General features: G+C 40.4%; 1 protein-coding gene across 7 annotated transcripts in view; it reads right to left on the bottom strand.

Moving 5' to 3' along the window:
• Positions 1-20,148, bottom strand: part of LOC125022862 (protocadherin-15-like) — a 217,664-nt gene that overhangs the window by 121,660 nt on the left and 75,856 nt on the right. For all 7 annotated transcript variants that reach the window (XM_047609811.1, XM_047609812.1, XM_047609813.1 and 4 more), the window contains exons 10-15: positions 14,781-14,889; positions 11,204-11,316; positions 8,578-8,784; positions 6,018-6,152; positions 1,193-1,342; positions 1,018-1,109 (exon numbers count right to left, since the gene is read on the bottom strand). In XM_047609811.1, the coding sequence (XP_047465767.1) occupies positions 1,018-1,109; positions 1,193-1,342; positions 6,018-6,152; positions 8,578-8,784; positions 11,204-11,316; positions 14,781-14,889 (806 nt within the window). The remainder of the gene's footprint in view (positions 1-1,017; positions 1,110-1,192; positions 1,343-6,017; positions 6,153-8,577; positions 8,785-11,203; positions 11,317-14,780; positions 14,890-20,148) is intronic.

Here is a 20,148-nt window from a genome sequence, read left to right as displayed (position 1 = left end):
CCATACCACAGAAACCCTGGAAGCCAGCCAGGGGTCTCCTGATCCATAGTCAGACATGTCATCCACTGCACCACTGAACCGTGTCCACACACCTTAGCCTACGTGTGTGTGTGCGTATAGTAGCTCTGTATTTTCCTTTGTCAAGTTGACTGTGGATTTTTCTGCTGTCACCCAAGTCTCTTCTGTTTTGTAACCTGCTTGTTGCTTTCCCTTATCTCCTTGTGTTTCCCTTCAAATCCTTGAAAATCCTGAGCTTTTGTCTCGCTTTAGTTTTTTTTTTTTTTTTTTTTTTTTGGCATTTTACCTGCCTAACCTGCACCACCTTTTGTTCCCGATTTATTTTTTGTTTTCTGCTCCTGCTCCTGCCTCCCTCCGTGTCCTCAATGTGGGTCCTACCTCGCCAATAGACACATAACAAATAGCTCTTCTGAAAAATGGTCATTTGATTTTGTCATTTGTTAGACATTCCCCGTTCACAGACTCTATGTGAAGCTAACAGGCCACGACTGAGAGGTTTCTTATGCAACTGTCAGTAATAAAGCATGCTAATTTCCAGGGTACTGAACACATTGTGTTGCTAAGAGGCGTGATAGAGATATGAAGGAAAGGGACTGACATGACAAACATGACTTTTTCTTTTTAAATCGATATTAAGACATTGAAAATATATATTGGCCATGTGTAGACCCAATAGCCAGCACCTCCAGAACATTAAAAACTACACTTCCCAGAAGGCTCGGCTTCTTTCAGTACAGTGTGTACAGGTGTATTTCATTCTGTTAATGACCAGACTGGGACTGACTGTTTTTTAATCTGCCTGCTCATTGTACTGTGAATGCTCTGATGAAGGTCTTACGACCAAAAGTTTAAAAATATTAAAGTGACATCACTGCACAAAGTCAAGTGTGCAGAAATTTTTGCTCTTCTTTGGATTCTTGACTTCTCAAGACTCAGTGAGGTTGAGCGTTAGGCCTCCTACAGGTACCAAACCTTAAAACATCCAAAATTTCAACTCACCTGTTGCCTATAAGAAACTGTCCCTGGTCACCGGCCAAGATCCGATAGGTGACCTGACCGTTCTGACCCGCGTCCGAGTCGACTGCAGAGAGCTAGAAACACAAACACAAACATCCTCAGTCCCATTGTAGCGTTAGACGCTGTTGTAATAGCGCATGTGTCGGACGGCGTGTACCTGTAGCACGGTTTCTCCAGGCGTCATATCGGTGAACAGGTTGACATTATACGAGACGTTAGGAAAAGTTGGCGTGTTGTCATTAGCATCCAACACCGTCACTGTCACGGTTACGGGAACGCTCTGCTGGACGCCGTCTGATGCTACGAGCTGTGGAGGCAGACACACACACACACACACACACACAGAAGAATAAAGAGTGACATAAACGAAGGAAAGAAAGAAAATGTTCCTTCTTGAAGGAAGAGCTTTGATTTATTTGAGGATCTCGTGGTGGGGAGGTGGGCGGACCGTGCACCGAATATGTCCTTGACATCTAATACTGTCTGTTTGCTTCCTTGTTCCTTTTGAGGTAGAATCTGCTTTGTGCTTTTTTCTTTTCTTGTTTTTTTTTTTTTTTTTTTTTTTTTTTTTTACCTAAATCTGTGCTCTGGGTTTATTTATATGCTTTAGTGGGAGGAAATGAAAGCTCTGGAAAATCTTTAATCTAATCTTGTCCTGGCTGTCTCCCCTATTTCATTTATACCCCTGGTACTTACAATAATTGTAAAGGATACCTTACATTAAGTATGACATGTACACAAATGTTTATACAGGATAAAAAGGGAGGGGATGTGCTTCCCCATTTTCCAACAAACAAGACTGATACCACTCTATACGCTGAGCCTTTTTATTTAGCCTACACACAAATACAAATACACCAAAGCCCCTCTTTCTCCTGAGAGTTTCTCCTCTAACTCATAGACAGGAAGCCAAAAAAACATTTTAAAGAAAAACATCTATGTATATTTTTAGCTTTTTAGATAAATACAAGAGGAAGAAAAACACAAAACATCTGCTCTGCTATTTCTGAAATTGCTTAAAAGCTACAAAAAGACCAAAAATAATGGGAAAAAAAACTCACAAAGCTAGAAGATATTCAGTTTGTCTGAAAGGGGTCAGTTACCAAATCAAATTAAAGAAAAAAAATAACATTTCCACTACGAGGCGAGTCAGGAGTGCTGCAAAGGCTTTGAATGAATTTAATAAAACTGCTTTCACTGTCAACATTTTATGCCCAAAAGGTCACTGGTTCATCCTTTCATCCTGCAACACGTTTCAGTAAAGGTTTGTCAGAATTAAGAGAAGAATTCCTGAGTTGGAACCAAAGACCTTTCGCCATGAAATTCGAATCAGTTCAGTCTTGAGTCAAACGCGTGTGGTACATTCAACCAAACTCGCATAAGATATTCCTGAGAACGGGATGGAGCAAAGGTTACAGCGTGGACTATATATGAAGAAGCTGAACGATCTAGTTACGGCAACCGCTCCCACAAAACATGGTTGGTTCAGATGTGAAAAATAATAAGCAATTAATCGTAACAACGCGGTTTAAGTTGATCTAATCAAAGTATAAATGCTACATCGTAGAGTTAAATTAACATTTTTAAATTAAATGTGCTAATGACTAGTTGGACCAGCTGCAAATGAGCTGCTTGTATAAATGAGCCGTCTCTCTTTGAATTCGTTGGAATCTCACGGTAACATGTGACCTGCTTATTTCGACTGTCGAGAATGAAGAAAACAGCTGTCATTTCATGATAAAACCTGCTCTCCAGGTGCCTTGCATGGCTGCCCACTGGATGGGTTTAATGCAGGAAACAAACAGCTTACATGTGGCACATTAAGCTGATTTGACACAAATGTGTACAAACCACACATGATAACACCAACATGTTTTTTTGAGCAGTTGTCGCCATTTTGGCTCATCTAAAAATGATTAAAGGTGGAGCCAAAGCCAAAGCAGCCACACCCATAATAGAGGGTAGGGACGTGACGTCACAGCTACCTAAGTCTCCATGGTTACGGCCACTGAGCGGTAAAAAGTGTTCAAATCAAAATATCGATACTTTTGATACTTGTGCATTTGAGGTCGTCATTAACAGAAACAGTGGAAAGTAACTCAACTGTTGAGTTGTGGCAACACAACAAACCTTGTGAAACACAAACTCAGGTTAAAACACAACAACGAATACGAGGCATTTATGATGAGCAGGACAGAAGAGGAGAGCACAGTCAGAATTCTTCATAGTTGAACAATAATTTATATTAATGCTCTTATTATTTTACTAATTCATTTTTTTTAGTGCTTGAAACAGCATTTTCACATATTTTGTATGATTGTGGTTCTCTTTGGTTTTTCTGTTGTTGTAAATAAATTACTCTGATGTCTTGTATTCTTTATGAAGCCATGATTTGAAACCAGACACATTAGGGTGATTTTACATCGCTATTGGATCGGTATCGCCGATACCAGCCTATATTTTACTCAGTCTCTTATCGGAAAGGAAATCGCTGGTATCGAACTATCGCTACTGATAATCCACATTTTACATCCCACCGTATTTACATTTTATCATGTTTCAGGTGGGTGTGGCCCTGGGCGGAAGTGTCAAATGACTCTTTACTGGAGGTAAGTGATCATTGGAGTAACTGCAGTTTTCAAGATGATTTGTCTTCATTTGAGAGTAACCACCACGCTCACAATGATCCACCACAATCTGTCCATACACAAGTCCAAGATAATTGCCATTTAAATAAAAAAACTTTTTAAAAAAACTCTCAAAGTGTTGGAGTATGTTGGATGGGGTATTTGCGCAGACTACCCATAACACCTAAAGCAACATAATAAAACCCATCGAACTAGGTATGTTGTATTTATAATGGCAGGCTCTGTTATGTCTAATTAATCAAACACAATATCGGTCAATATCCACAAAGAAGAAGCTTCTTCACTGATCACTGAGCTCATCTGCCAAGAAGCCAACTGACTCACCCGTCTCATTTCTCATAGCTCTTACTCTCACGTTTAATTTCTCCTCCGAGGCTTTCATGGTGATTACTGTACACTTCTGCCGTTTAGTCAATAAACCAGTTCCTTTTTTGCCTTTTTTGCATCTTTTAACTTCCATATTGCTGAATATAAACTCTCGGCGCACATTATGCTGCACACCCACACACAAGTGAGCACAACACAAACACTTGCTGCTGCCTGCGTCGCCAGGCTGAACCTGTCAGATAACTGAGTGCTGTGTGAAGTAACGGCGCTGTACATCATCACACGGTGAGGTGCACACTCTGAGATAGTCTGAGACGGGCAGGTTCTCCGTGCCCTGCCAGTAAAGAAGAAGAGGCTGAATTAAGATCGAGACTAAAAGAGGGAGAATGAGAGAATCGCAACAAAAGAAAAGAAGGGGGATAAAAAAAAAAAAAGACGGCGTACACGAGAGGAAAGCAATGACACGGATGAAGTGAGAGTCAAGTCAGGAGCAGGAAAACTAATGGAGAGCAGTAGCCACTCTAATAAGTCTTGTTTTTGACATCTATTACCGCTGGAGCAATGGAAGCGTTGGCTTGAACGCTGAGAACAATCCAATCATTAATGAAAGCCCCGCTTGTCATTCCAAAATACTTTATAGAAGCAGCGGTATGGCGTAAAATTTAATTCAATATTTAAATAAGAAAGCACTGAACCAAAGAGCAATCTTTGTAGTTTTTATATTATCTTTACTAGGGTTGGCTGTTGGCAAGGACTTCACGATACATATCACGATACTTGAGTCATGATATGATACAATTATTGCAATATTGTGATATTGCGATATATTGCAATATTCTACCTAGTTCACTCAGAAATTTTAAATGTAGCTTAAAATACACATTGTATGTAAGGGGGTTGGACCATAATAACCTACACCAATCAGCCACAACATTATGACCACTGAAAGCAGAAGTGAATAACAACAATGGTGAAATGCCATTCGTATGAATGTTATTTAGACATTTAGACTAAGTGCCCCCAACAAGATGGATAATAGTTTGGCTTTTTTAATCTATAATGTGTGCGCTACTTCTGGTGCAGATGAGATGCCGCTATCCCTCAGGTGGTTCTTCTACCGGCTCTGTTTAGCTTCTTCTTCCGTGACCGGCTTTCTTGGATGTTTTTGTTCCCGAGTCATACACCAGTGCAGCGGTTGTGGAGCATGTGCACACACGTTGTCTAGTTTAACTCCAATTAAGGCGTTTACATGCCATATACATGAAAATTAACTTTAAATCACATTATCTGGGTGTCCTAGTCGGATAACGAGAACTCTGATACTGATTGGAGTATTGCGTTTACATGTAGGTTGTCCAGTTAAAGTCAGATTAAGGCAATAATTCATTTTTTTCACGTGCATGTAAACGTACTGAATGTTATGCCTCATCAATGAATAAATAATGATGAGTCCAAATGTTCCTACTCATGATTTTTCCCTTTGTCTTAGTGTAAAGGAGAACAAGAGCAACTTTTTACATCTAATACAACTATCTGTGCATTTTTTAAAGAAAAATAAGTGCAATTTTGTCACGTTTATGAGGGCCAGAGCAGATCCATTGGTGGACCGGTTTTGGCCTGCAGGCCATATATTTGAGCCCTGTGCTCAATGGTATTCCCTGTTTTTTTGTTCTCGTGCTTTCATATTTCTAAGTCTCAGATCCTCCTCTCTTTCTTGCCTCTCTTTCCTCTCAGGTGAAAAGATCTTAATCACACGTCTAGTTATGAGGTTAAAATGCCAACAGTCCCTCTCCTCCTCCTCCTCTGCTTCTCGCCTGGTTCTTTTTCCAACTTTGCTCTCAGTTCCTTCGTAAAATAAGTTTATTTTCGAGACCTGCGGGTTCTTATTGAGGGATTGAGAGGAGTTATTCAAATGTATTCAGGCGCTTATCTCTCACTCTTGCTTTTTTTTTTTTTTTTTTTTTTTGTATATCAAACCCACAAATGTCAAGGTTCTGTCTGGAGTACCGTGAACGTGTAGGAGTCTTGTGTCTCTCTGTCCACGGGCTGCACCAGGGTGAGATATCTTCTGATTCCCGTGGCAGAAACAGAGAAAACGTGAGAATAACTGTCCAGGGAGAACTGGAGCTGAGGATCCCGGGTCTGTGGAAGAGATGGAAAGAGACGGATGTGATTAAAGGTATAGGTGGAGCTTCCCTGTTTGCCTCTAAATTACTCATTGAAGGAATGATTGGTAAAATGGACCCTTGGCAAACCAAACCAGCTGTTGACCTATTTATTCCTGGTCCATACTTAAAACCTTTAAAATTATAATATATTGAAAATTCAAGGAAAATGTAATGAATTCTGATGGCTCGTATGCAAAACGGAGCAAAAAAAAAATAAAAATGAAAAAAATGCTCTTTACTTGATATAAAAACTCTCCTAAGGCGGCTCAGTGTGTGTGTCGGTGTATGTGCACCACACTCCGTGATGGAGAGGCAATCCTTAAGTCCTCCTCTGACATTACCTACACAGTCATCTCTTCTGTATGTGTGTGTGTGTGTGTGTTGCTGTGTGTTTGTGCGCTCTCGTTCCAGATAAGGCTGGCTCAGCAGGGTAAGGGTGGGGGTGGAGGGTGAGGGGGGGCTGATAATATTGTCGATGTAGCCGTTGTGGATATTGAGTCATAAATAAGCGTGCACACACACACACACACACACGCACAAACTCAAACACACTACAGTAAGAGCTACACACACACAAAAAAAGACACACACATTTGCATGCACACACATAAATAAAAGTGATGGACTGCACAGGAAAGCAATTAGGACTAATCATCATTGTTGGTGCTTAATGCTGGAGGAAAGACCGGGGTTAGCAATATTAAAAATACCTCAATGTATATCAATTGCCGCCAAACACACAGTTTGGTGGCGAAACGCGCACAAAGACACACATTATCCTCCCTGAGCCCATTCTCCCTGCTGCTGGGGTCTTTTAGAAAGCAATGAACCAAAGCTTGTTTTTGTTAAAATGCCTATGCTACATCTTAAACAAACTAAGCTCTGGGGAATTCATCGCCGATAACAATGTTGCAGCACTGTAAATTCTTAAAGCGTTATTACTGAAAGGCAATTTGAGACGGAAATGGGTTTCCCATCCAGATTCGCTGGGAAATTAGATAAGGCAATCCACACAGCAAGCAAGCAGAAAGATTCAGTCGAGCGAAAAGCAGGAAAGAAACGGACACTTGAATGGACCCATCATTCACGTCGTCTCTGCGCCACGTTTAAATACGGCTGCTAAGTCTGTTTAAACGACGGCTTTATTTTTGTTTGAAGGCCAGAATTCTGCTATTGAGACCAGGATTTTAGACTTATGTGGTAAAGCAGAAGTACGTCATTCTATTATACCACAAGATATGGATGTACTACCAGCTGACGACGGGCCAAACCCTCTACGCTGAATAACACCTGCTCACTTAGTCACAGCTTTGGATACAGTTCTGTGCAGAGCGGCACAGGAGGGTTATGTCTTTTAGTTCAGGCTGTCCAAAACCAAAACCAGAAATAAAAGTGGAAGGAAACAATATACAACTTTCTTGGAGACCCACTCAGGATCCGTCGTCAGCTCATTTTCATGCCAGTTCCTGAAATAGTCTCAACAACTTATGTGTATACATGGGCACAAATTTCCCATTTTTGTCTTTTGTTGTGACACCAGGACTAGTATGAATGACTTGTATGGAATGTTGCAACACCAACAGGCATAAAGAAGCAACTTCACTGGGTTAGTCATGGCTCCAAATTTGAATGCTGTACATTTATGTTCTACACGCAAGTTTTGTATTTTTTTTTGTGGTTTTCTTCCATTCTTTTTGGCTCTTTCTGTACTTGGTAAGGTTTGGTTAACAAAACCACTCCCTAAAGATTTTCCAACAAAACTTGCGTAGATTTAAGAAACATAAAGATTTGGATTAAACTAGGGCTGGGCGGTATATCAGTTCATACCAGTGTGATATGAATTTTTAATATACCAACATACCGGTATTTGATTACACAGTGTTCAGAATGTTGCACCGTGAGACACTGATTCAGACCGGACCATTTTCAATGTAACACTTCTAAACACACATGGTGCGGCTGTGTCACTGTGTCGGTTGTTTGTTTTTGTTTTTGTTTTTTTACAAGAAAATTGTCACAAAAAAGGACAATTCATGTCCTAAGAAGCAAATAACTGACTGAATTATCTGGGCTGAGAAGTACATCTAGCAGGGTTGCCAATGTTTATTTCATTCAGTGAATCGTGAGTTTCCATTTGAGAGAGCAAATTGTTACATGATCATGAAACACCAGTCATGAGCACGGTTCTTATTAACGCCAACCAGCAGAAGATTCAGAGAACTCAGTAAAAGGCAAAGGTAAGGACAGAAGGAATGAACTCAGCTGATACCTACAGCGGTCTGATTGCGTGTCAGCTACAAAGGAAGTAGATGCAACAAATCAAATGTGTCAGATTACGACTTAATACAAAATATTATCGGTGAAATAGTAAAAGGTGGATCCATTATTCTGACTCTTACCTCCTCCACGTCGTTATCCAGAGCTACGATGGCCAGAGGTGCAGACTGGCTGGAGTCGATGGCGATGGTGGTGCCCACTCGCGACGCCTCGCTGATGTAACCCTGATAAGCGTTCTCCAGGAAGTAGGGAGCCTGGTTGTTTTCATCAAGAACTTCGATTTGGAGGTTTGCAAAAGCCGGCAGGGGGTGGCCGTTGTCCTGTTCTGCCTGTAAAGTAGAAAGCAAATATTTCCACAGTTGCCACAAATCCTGCTGTTAAGAGAATATTTGTTTTCACAAAGAAATTACAAGACAGGTGTGAACAGAGATATGACAAAGGCTGTTAGTACCAGTACATGCAAGTTCCACATCCTGGCTGTCCAACATCAAAAAGGATAAAGATGTTACTAAGATGTAACTATAAAAACTAAGCATTGTCTTTGAACAGGGAGTAGTTTTTGGTGAAGAAATATGTCCTCATGTGTGGACACGGATTATTTCACTCAATATTATAATAAAGTCACCCAATATGTAACGAAATGTAAAACTCTCATGTCTGAGCAAAAGCACTTCTTTATTTTTATCACACCTGTTTAAGGCCCAATGTCTTCAATCGAGTACTTGCGAATTAGCAAAGTTACAGCTCGTTACCATTGATAGAATTTAACTAGAAAGGTTAATAAGTATAAACAAACAAGTTTCAACTGTAAAATTTGATGAGGTTTTGAACTTTGTCCTCCTTTGTTATGTGACCGACTGCAGAATGAATCTACCGGAATCCCCGCTATCATGTTTTTACACCAACTAGTATCTAGTTATGAGGATAAAACTTTAAATGAAGCAGAATTTGATTATAGAAACCTAAAACTTAAGACTGCCATATGAGGACGTAGGGTCTCAGAAGGTTAATAAAAATAAGAAGGTCTCCATGCTTTCCATAGCTGGATTTAGGCAGCTCATGCTATGTTTTCAGGGCAGACCTGGTCAAATGCTGCCACTTTTGTTGGGGAGTACTATTACAATGTCATTTTTATCTATGCCATTCAAGTCTAGGCTTCTGCTTGGCTATTCAAGGACAGTCAAAGATTCTTGCATGGTCTTGACTTTGCGTTGGGTCATCGCTGCTGAGAAAGCGCCCCGCTAGTATGATGCTATCAGCACCACGTTTCACTGCTGGGTAGGTATTAGGAGTTAATTAGAGGGGGCTACTGTTAGACACCAATTCTTGGAGTTCTACCCAAATAGATCTGTTTTTGACTCACCAGATCAGATTAGAGTTTTCCTTTGTTAAGCTCCAGAGGTTGTCATGTCCCAGTGTGACTTCAATACCTTTTTTACTCTCGAGTAAAGAACTTAGTGAGTGCTGCTGAAATAGTCGATTGTCCTTTCCATCTTGTGAAATAACAGACTTCTGAAACTCTGCAGGGGCAGTTGTTGGGTTCTGATTACCTCCCAGACCAAGAACCAACCAATGACTCTATGAAGAGTAAAGTGGTTTGAGGTCATTGTATTCCTGGGTTCACTCTTTCCTCTCACGTATTTCTTCCAATCTTTACATTTTCCTTCCGATCTACGCCACATATGGAGAGATCCTCAGACCCCAATGGCCTGGTTTGTGCATATGTAATATTGGTTTATTTCCCTGAATAAATAAACACATGAGAATAGTATTTTTGTTTGATTAAGTTCTCTTTCAGTACTTTTGTAAAGATGCACTGATGATTTGAGTCATTTTTATGCAGATGACATTCTACACTATGTGCATTTCTTTTCTTCCTTCCAACAGGATGCATCTGAGCACATCTTTTAGTGCTTTTGCATTAATTTGCAGATGAAATCAAAAAACAGGCCAATAGCGTGGTGTAGATTGATGGCTAAATTGTCAATTTACATCTTACAAGCCACAGCTGTGCAAAAAATGTAAATTCTTTCTGAACACACTACATATTCTTTTTCCATTCCCGGCTTATTTCTATCTGCCATTGTTATCTCCAGTTTATTCTCGTTACTCCGCTCGCTCACATTTCTTCCCCCTTCCTGTCATCCTTTATTAGTTCTCGTGAGATCCCACATTCTTTACCATCCCACAAGCGTTCAAGGGTTTTAAATATTTTTGTGCATTCACCTACACACCTTTATCTAGAGCAAAGACTGCAAAGACTGAGAGGAGGAATTTCCATTTTCAGTTTCAGACCCACTGTTTGTGTTGCTGCTGTAATTCCATTACTGGCCTATTTGGGATAATAAAGGAAAAATACACCTACAAGCAACATGAGAGGATTCTGTATTTTTATTAGACCTGTTTAAAATGTTCTGGACAGACCTCCTTTAATTGACAGGAAAAAACAACGAAACACACCGAGTTCAGGGGGCCTCCTCCCCCACTTCTCCTCCTCCTCCTCCCACTCCACCCCTTCTTCTTCCTCTTTCTCCTGTTCATCTTCCTCTTCCTTTTCATACTCATCCCGCTAAATCTTACAGATTTGCTCACGAACACCTTGATGGACATTTGAAAGGTTAAAAGTGAAAAAAAAAAAAGGAAACCAAAGCACAGTGAATGGAGGGGCTCCTCGGGTGTTTCTATAGGAAACCTGCCGGAAGAAAATCCTATTTAAAATCAGGTGTTTGCAGCTGCGGCGTCTCTCACCTTGATAACCAGATCAAATCTACGGTGGAGTTCTCTGTCAATGGGCTTTAGCAGCAGCAGCTCCGCCGTGGTTCTGTTCAAGCTGAAATATTCTGCATAGGACTCTGGTTTGCCTGAGAGAGAGAGAGAGAGAAATAAACACAAAGGGTTTACGACGAAGCAAAAACTAAATTTACCGCAAAAAAAAAAAAAAAAAAAAAAATCCACTTATGTGTGTGAGAGAGAAGAGGAAACATCAGTCACTGGTTTAAAAATCAATACATGTTGTGCCGGCTGTGTTACTTTGGGGAGTATGAAAAATAGGGAATGAGAGGGGGTAAAGGGACATCTAATGCTCCAGGTTTTCTCATCTCAGCTCTCGACAGGTGGGGATGCACACACACACACACACACACACACACACACACACACACATACACTCACATACACTCACATACATACGTATACGGTGCTTAGGAATGCTGCATTGTTCATTGGGGAAATCAAGTTCCTGCCATGGGGAGCGAGCACATGTGCACAATCACATATCTCAAGCGTGCATTTCCACGTGTTTGTGCTACATCTTTATAGCACTCATAGCTCCGGCATTGATTTGATGGGGCTCCTTCTGAGGGACGGTGCATTCCAAGATTGCATGCTTCTTCCTCCTGCGCTCGGGATAATGGCCGTGAGCTCCCGTGTTCTTCTTAAGTTATGTCTTTGCAGCTGGAAATCTGGGCCCTGCACAAGTGTATATGCTCAAAATTCCACTCACGGCATCTGGTTCTTTAAACCTCCCGAGACCCTGCGTCTTCACATTAGGTTTTACGTTTGTGCACTGGCATCGTTAGGTTAGGCCTATTTTAGGGGGGCTGAAGCCCTCCTAAAATAACCTTAAACCCCCTCCCTACATAATTTGGTTGTTTTATTCATTTATATATTTATTTATTTATTTTTTTTGCAAAAAATTGTTGAGTTTAACCTCCTGAGACCTTACATACTCACATTAAGTTTTAGTTTTTTTTTATTATTTTTTTTTTTTTGCAGCTTATTCTGCTGTATTTAAACCCATTGTCCTCATTAGTGGACATTTTAGCCTGCCATCTAGTGGTAGCAAAGGGTCAACACACTCATGGGTAAAATTTGATCAATTTTGCTCAGCCATGTACATTAAAATAAACTGTTTTATATTTTGTCACATATTGGTGGCTTTATTATAATTTTAATAATAAAATAATCCCAGTGTCCACATATTAGGACATTTTTTCAAAAACTAATACTTCCTGTCAAAGATGATGCTTTGTTCTTATACGTCTCAGGTTGGAGAGTTTAAAAATACATAGCAAATAAAAGCCCGGGTCTCAGGAGGTTAAATAAATAATTAAATATGATCAATTAAATATGATCATAAATCCATTTCACTTCACTTCATAGTGTCAGGTAGAGCGAGCCCCTTTAGTGCGTCCTTATCCAATCCATTCCACTTATTAATATTAATTTAATTCAAGTCATTAAGTAATGTTTATCAGGGCTTGAAATTGCAACCATTTTAGTGACATACACTTCAAAATATTTGAGGGAAAACAATTATTGTGTTGTGAGCGAAAGTCGTGCCTCTATGTTGATCAGTTGTTATTAGTTACAGCTGGAACTTGTGTTTTGTTGTTGCAACGTGTTTAAAGACAGACTGAAATAATAACAGTAAGTAAACTCTCAGTCTTTGTTAGCTGTTTGTGAAATTTGCGTCATTCACATCCTGTGCAGCTCCTGTGTCCTCAAAAGAATTTGTTTCAAGAAGAATTTAGCAACAGGGGTCCTACAGAAAGGAATGTGTAAATCATTCTTTCTTCTCGTAAGATGTGCATGATTCTTGGGTCCAACTTATTATAAATGCAAACCAAACAAAAGTTCGGGTCTGAGGAGGATAAATATGTTGGTGTTTACTCCAAGCTCCTCTTTTGATAGCAGCTGATAGCAGCAAGGTAGGGAGTCAAACATGAGTGTTGCATTTAGATGGTGTGCAAACTAACCATTAGGCCACCGGTTCACCCCAACATTCAATTCTGGAAAATAATGTGTCGGCTTATCGTCCAAAGAATATGTCACCAGATCGACGGAGTGGAACTAAAGCTGCTGCATTTACACAGAGTTCCCTCCATTGATGGTCAAGGATAATTGCTGTTTTTATCCATTTACTCATTTTTGAAATCAGGATGTGCTGCACAGTTTTATTTATTTATTTTGCCTTGTCACACTTTCCTTACTCGGACAGAGATTAGTTTCACAGGAGGAGTCTGGGAAATGTAATCAGGACAGTCAGTGGATTTGTACGGACTATGCACATCTTCACCGGTAAAAGGTTTTTGTGACTCTGCGTTTTTCAGCTTCCACCTGCAATATTTGGCAATATTGTCCAGACTGCCCTTATAAATCACCGTCAAATTAAGGCTGCTTAAGAACTAAGAGGAAGACAATTCAGAGTCTGTGATTTTTTGAAAAGTCATGTGTTTTTTTCTGCAAACTGCCTATAAGCACACTGTTAATTGATTCCCACTTTACTCTGCAGTTAATTCCACTCTTCAACATTTGAACGGCTTCGTCAAAAGGCCGAGAAACTGACAGTTGACAGACTCTGAGCTGAGGAGCCCTGAGGCTACAGATCTGCATCTGACAAGATCTGAGTCCAAGAAGTCCTACGTGAACAGATGTGCTGAGAGTGCTGAGAGTCTGGATTTACATCTCTTTTTATTTTAATGTGACAATCGTGGTTAACTAAGGAGGACAGGCTTCTGCTGCTGCGGTTTGATAAAATAACACCTGGCATATGAAGGCGTGTGTGTAGGTTTCTGAGAGGCAACAGCTAAATGAATGTAATAATTCCTCATTGTGTATCTTAAAAAAACGTCAAAGAAAGACAACTGGACTGGGAGAGTTTCTTGAAGATGTTTCAGCCAAGTCTTCAGTTCTACAGGACTAGTGGAGGAGTTGGGGTGGGTGTTATTTCAGAAACTCGCATGACTAGTGTCTGGAAGACTATAAGGGCCACCCATGAGGAAAAAACTTAAGAGGAGGTACATTTTTGTTTTTTTAATTATACCCTATTAGAAAAAAAGTAAATATTGTTGTAAATAAAGTTGAAATTTCGGAAAAAAAAAAGTTTTGAGAAAAAAGTCAAAATTTCAAGAAAAAAAACAAAGTTGTGAGAAAAAAAGTCAGTATTTCGAGAGAAAAAAAACAAAGTTTTGAGTAAAAAAAATCAAAATTTTGAGAAAAGAAGTCGAAATTTTGAGAAAAAAAATGTAGAAATTTCAAGAAAAACTGTCAAAATACAATTACGAGAAAAAAGCCTGAATTTTCGAGAGAAAAAAAATCGAAATTTGAGAAAGAAAGTCAAAATTTTGAGACAATAGACAAAATTCCAAGGAAAAAAAGTTGAAATTTCAAGGAAAAAATCTAAATACATTGTCATATGTCAGTACCCTATGTGTATGATACCGCTGATACTCCATATAAAATTAGATTGTGATTATATTTCGAGTTATAATGCTGATATATTATATTGGAAAGTTGCATGTAAACATCCTGATTTTCCACCTACCAATGAGGACGGAGTATAAGATCCCTGGTCTGTCAGAGGGAGGTTGAATGTTTCTGTCCTGGTCCACAGCTTGGATGGATGGAGTCACGTTGAGGGGATTCACTTTATTCTGGAGACAAAACCAAAGAGCCCACGATGAGTTGAACAGTTTCACACAGTAGGAATTATGGGTAAAATAGGAAACCATTCTGGACAGGTTACGGGAAAATGGTAGGTTAGTGTTTTTTAGAACAAAAAGAACAGAAACAGAAATATATGTGATAATATTAGAGAACATTTCAGCCATAACATTATGACCCCTGATAGAAGTAAATAACATCGGCCATCTTGTTCCAGTTCAATTCACTGTTCTGCTGGGAAACTTTTGGCCCTGCCATTCAGTTGAGTGGATGTTACTTAGACATGTAGCACCCACCTAGACCAGACCGGGCACCCCCACCCCATATCAATGATACTCCTTGATGGCAGCAGCCATCCCCAGCTGGATGCACAACTCAAAAAAACATGAACTCTTTCCTCTTAAAGGCCCCAACTGACAACATCCTGTTTCCAGACACCACAGGACACCCTCAGAAGGCCTATGTTCATCCTCTGATCAGAATCAGAATCAGAATCAGCTTTATTGGCCAGGTATGTGAACGCATACAAGGAATTTGACTCCAGTCACTTTGCTCAATGGTGCAACAAAATAAAAAAAAACAACACCATAAAAAATAGAACGATGAGTCACAACTTTGTTTTGGAGGCACAAAGGCGACCTACACAGTATTAGGAGGGTGGTCATAATGTGGATGCTCAACATAACCCTCCCGAACGAGTTGTTCTAATGTCAGAAAGTAAAGCTTTACTGTTTATTGATGTGACGCCAAACGCAGATTATGTCAGCAAAGCAGGCGAGAGCTAAACAGCAGAATGGGAAAATCAATTCACAATCAAATCACACGAAGGGCACGAACCCTTTCAGATGCGCACATAAAACCCTGCGCATGTGCACGGCAGCAAAAACCACACTGGAAAGACTGAAAGAGGAGCGAACATATTAAATATCTCCCGTATTTATTGTATAGTTGCTGTGGAGACATTAACGCAGCAGGAATGCGCGGCTTCGTCTGTGCGCAGGCTATAACGTCGCAGCGATTGGTGCAGTACGAGACCCCCGCTGGGAGAAATACAACGTCTGTAAAGAGTCGGCAAACATATAAAATGTCAAGCCAAGCACAATAAAGAGACGATGTCCGAACGCACAGGCGGACGTACACACCGACACATCCCCAGTGTGCACGGCAGACAACAACGGCAACGCACTTAAAATCTACAAGACATCACGGGGCTCTCATCATAGCTGTGAGGGAGGGAGGGGGGAGCAGATGAAGTTATGGTAGGTAATGAAGTGGAGTAAAATGAATAAGGGTGCAAATATATAGATGAGAGATGAATCTGCCAAGAGCTGAGGGTAAACAGCAGGGCGAGATGTAAAAGCAGTAAATAAAAAAAGGAGGAGGCTGAGATTATATGCGCACTACAATTTCTGTTGACATTTTACACAGCGCCCGGATAAAAACTGAAAGTGCTTCAAACGGCGCCGAGCTGCAACGAAAAGGGTCAGAATGTGAGAGCGATAGCGAACGGGGGCCGATGCTGTTTTCTGGGATGAATTCATTTACGTTCGGTAGCTTTTAGCTGAACCCGTCGGCGAAGCTGGAAGCTAAACGCGAGCTCGGCTTCGGCGCTTTAATCTTGTCGTCGAGAGGGTTCATTTGATCCATGTCAGCAGTCCATTATCTGCTCCGCTAAGAGTCTGACCTCCCTGCCCCCGGAAAGCCAGAGAGACCGCCGAGGTTGTCTCCTTTATACTCGCACAGGTACAGGAAGGCTCAGCCTCTATGTGCTGCGGATTTTTAACCGAAAGCACTAAAACCAAATGTGCTTCACTTTAAGTAGAATCTCCGACTGTAGAATAAGACACTTCAGTTCTCGTCCTTCTTTGAAGTATTGTTATTATTGTTGCACTAATTGTTTCCTTTGTAATGTCATCACTTCATTACAATCTGCTTTTCATGTGGTCCAACCTGCTTCGTGCCATGATCCTATTATAGCAGCTTATAAATGACAGTGTGCACCGATCAGCCATAACATTATGACCTGATATTGCGTAGGTTTCCCATGTGTTGACTCATCATAGAATGGACATGGGCCTTAAACATGTGCGGATCAATACTGAAATATCGATACCAGGTCTAAAAGTATCGATACCAGGTCTAAAAAATATCGATACTTTCGATACTTTAGTCATTAGAGGTGATGTAGGAAATACACTATCACTATTTTTGTGGGTTTACCAGACACATTAGAGTGTATTCACACAAAGTATCGGTATTGGTATCGCCGATACCAGCCTTAATCTTACTCAATGTCAGATCGGAAAGGAAATCGTTGGTATCGAACATGATTACTGGCGACACAAGGTTGTTAGTGGGGGGGCCTTTGAGGGGAGGGTCCTCTGTGGATCATCCCACTGATACAGATTGGATGTGATATTCTTTATGTTTTTTGTTTTCTTCCTGAGTTGTTCCTAAACCATTGCTGCTATCAAGGAGTGTCATTGCTATGGGGTGGGGGGGTCTGGTCTGGTCTAGGTGGGTGCTACATGTCTAAGTAACATCCATATGAATGAATTCCAGGTCCAAAAGTTTCCCAGCAGAATGCTGAATTGTCACAAGATGGTTTAATTTACTTCTGTGGTCATAATGTTGTGGCGGATGTGGTGCATTAAAGAACTCACTGGTCTGTCTTATTTTCATTATGGTTGCATAATGGTTGATAATCATTTAAAATAATTTGCGGTCATAAAATAAAATAAGGATGCATTAAAATGCATATATAAACTAATATATCATATTGTTATAATATATTGTTTCAGCTCTGAGTAGAATTACACGTTGTTTTTCTGCCTCTTTTGTGTTCATCTCTTATTAGTGACACACTTAATAATCCCAAATGTGTAATTGCTCAATTAGTGCATATCCATTATCAGTCACAGGGGTTTTATTGAAACCAGATCACTCCGGGGGAGAACTGATATAACAGAAGCCACGCCGCGAAATGTGCCTCAAACGCAGATCCTCGAGCACACACGGCAAAGACAAGCTGGGCGAGTGATATTAAAAACAGGCCTCTCTAGTCGCTGGGCTTTCGAGGATTACTGTCGGCATCACGCAGGCAGGCAGATTCAAACAGGCAGGAATCAGCGGGAAGGGAGGCAGCAACAGGTAGCGAGCAGACACGTACGACTCAGACACCACAACAACTGGCACGCGGCCTTTTATGTACACCGGGGGAACTAATGAGCAAATGAGCAGCAGCTGTGCGGGCAGGTGGCTGATCCCAGGGCAGGGAGGAGATCAATAGAGAGGAGGTGGAGGGAGAGGGGTGGTGGGTGGGGGTGCAGGTGATGGTCAGACGAGGCATTTTTTTGTTAAGTCCTCAGCTGCACAAATGTAGGCGGAGATAAAAATATAAAAAATAACAGATGGCCATTTGAACCAGGCAGAACACTGCAGCTCTGCAGAGATGAAGGAATAGAAATGATAAAAAAAAAACAGCATCTTTCTTTCTTTCTTTTTTGGATTAGCGATATATATACTATATATATTACTGTATGTCCTTCCTGTTTTACTTTGATAAGAGTGTCGTCCCCATGGACCCGGTCCGTCCTCTTATTAATATCTGATCTCATAAAAGACAGGTGTGAACTCGACTCCTCTTACTGCTGTCCAAACTATATGGGAGGAGAATCTTAATATTAGTGATGTTTGATACCATTGATTTCCTTTCCAATCCGATACTGAGTAAAATTCAGGCTGGTATCGGCGATTCTGATCTGATATCGATACTTTGTGTAAATACACCCTAATGTGTGTAGTAAACCTAAAAAAAAATTAGTTTACTTCAAATCATTTAGTTCATTTATTCATTTTGAGTGGCCTCGCTTACTATATAGCTGAGCTAATACAACAAAAGAAAACCAAACATGTAAAATATGTGAAAATGTTGTTTCAAACACTAAAAAATAATAAGTAAAATAAGACCATTTAAATCAATTATTGTATAATTATTAAAAACTGCTATAAAATGAAACCCTTGCATCTTAATCATGACCCTGTTCTCTCCTCTTCTGTCCTCCTCATCATAAAAGCCTCGTATCCTGTGTTGTGGTTTAACCTGAGGTGTTTCACAAGGTTTGTTGTGTTGCCACAACTCAATAGTTTAGTAACTTTCCACTGTGTTCCTACACTACTTAATATTAAATTAACTGAGCAGCAGTGGGAAAACCGCACTCTCTCTTATCCACCGGTCATGAATCTGTGCCCAGCGCAGACTAATTCAAAGTAAGGCTGTATATCACACTGTCTGTCCAGAATGTTCAAGGAATAAAGTTGGAAAATAAAGGCAGGTGTGAACACCCCCAAGAGGCATTGAGATTCGACCTCTGACCACATCTGGAGGGTGTCTGGGTAACACATGTCCCCATTTGTCCAGATTCTTTTGCTAGCATGAACGTTTCCTAGGTCACATTAAAGATCTTCTTCTCAACACTGACACTCCTGCATCAGCAGAGCTTTACCTTCTTCATTTGCTTTTAGAAATTAATGCCTGAAGAGGATAAAGCAGCATAAGCGACATATGTGACACCTTTTAAAAGATGCAGTGCTCGTAGGTGTTAACTGACTAATAAATAAGGAAAGCTAAGCAAGAAATAGGGTGGCACCATGCTATAATTAACTTAAGTATCAGTGTGGTTAATTATTGATGTGGATGTATGAGGAGATGTGGTTAAAGTATGTAGAGATAATTATGGAGTTATGTGCAGGTCTAACAAATGTCAGGGTAGAGATTAATAAATAATTGTCTTAACACGTGAAGCCAAAGACATGATGCACTGAAAACAGAGCTGGTTGTGAAACAGATCCATTAGAGAAAATATATAATATAGTTTATAATATAAACTGGTTCAGAAGACAAATATTTCAGCTTTTGTTCAAGCTGCAGCGCAAGCTGTGAAAACACCACAATCTACTGGTTGGACGTAGACTACGGAGAAGGCAACAATGTAGAAGTCAAGTGAGAAACTGTTGTGAAGTTTGATGAAGCTTCAGCTCTCAACTAGAGGAAACATTGTCTGGAATCGCTGGATAGCACCGAGGTCCAAAGATGTAATCGCTTAAAGAAGAGGAGCAAATGTGGTTACATCCACCTATCAGCGGCATTCTTTGTGAGGTCCTCGTTAACGTGCATCTTCTTTACAGTCCACACTGAGGATCCTATTGTTAATTAATCTTCTGGACTTCAGAAATCGTCATATCCTGAC

This window comes from Mugil cephalus, chromosome 16, assembly GCF_022458985.1.
Source record: "Mugil cephalus isolate CIBA_MC_2020 chromosome 16, CIBA_Mcephalus_1.1, whole genome shotgun sequence".
Classification (NCBI taxonomy): domain Eukaryota; kingdom Metazoa; phylum Chordata; class Actinopteri; order Mugiliformes; family Mugilidae; genus Mugil; species Mugil cephalus.
This window is presented reverse-complemented; position numbering and strand designations above follow the sequence as displayed.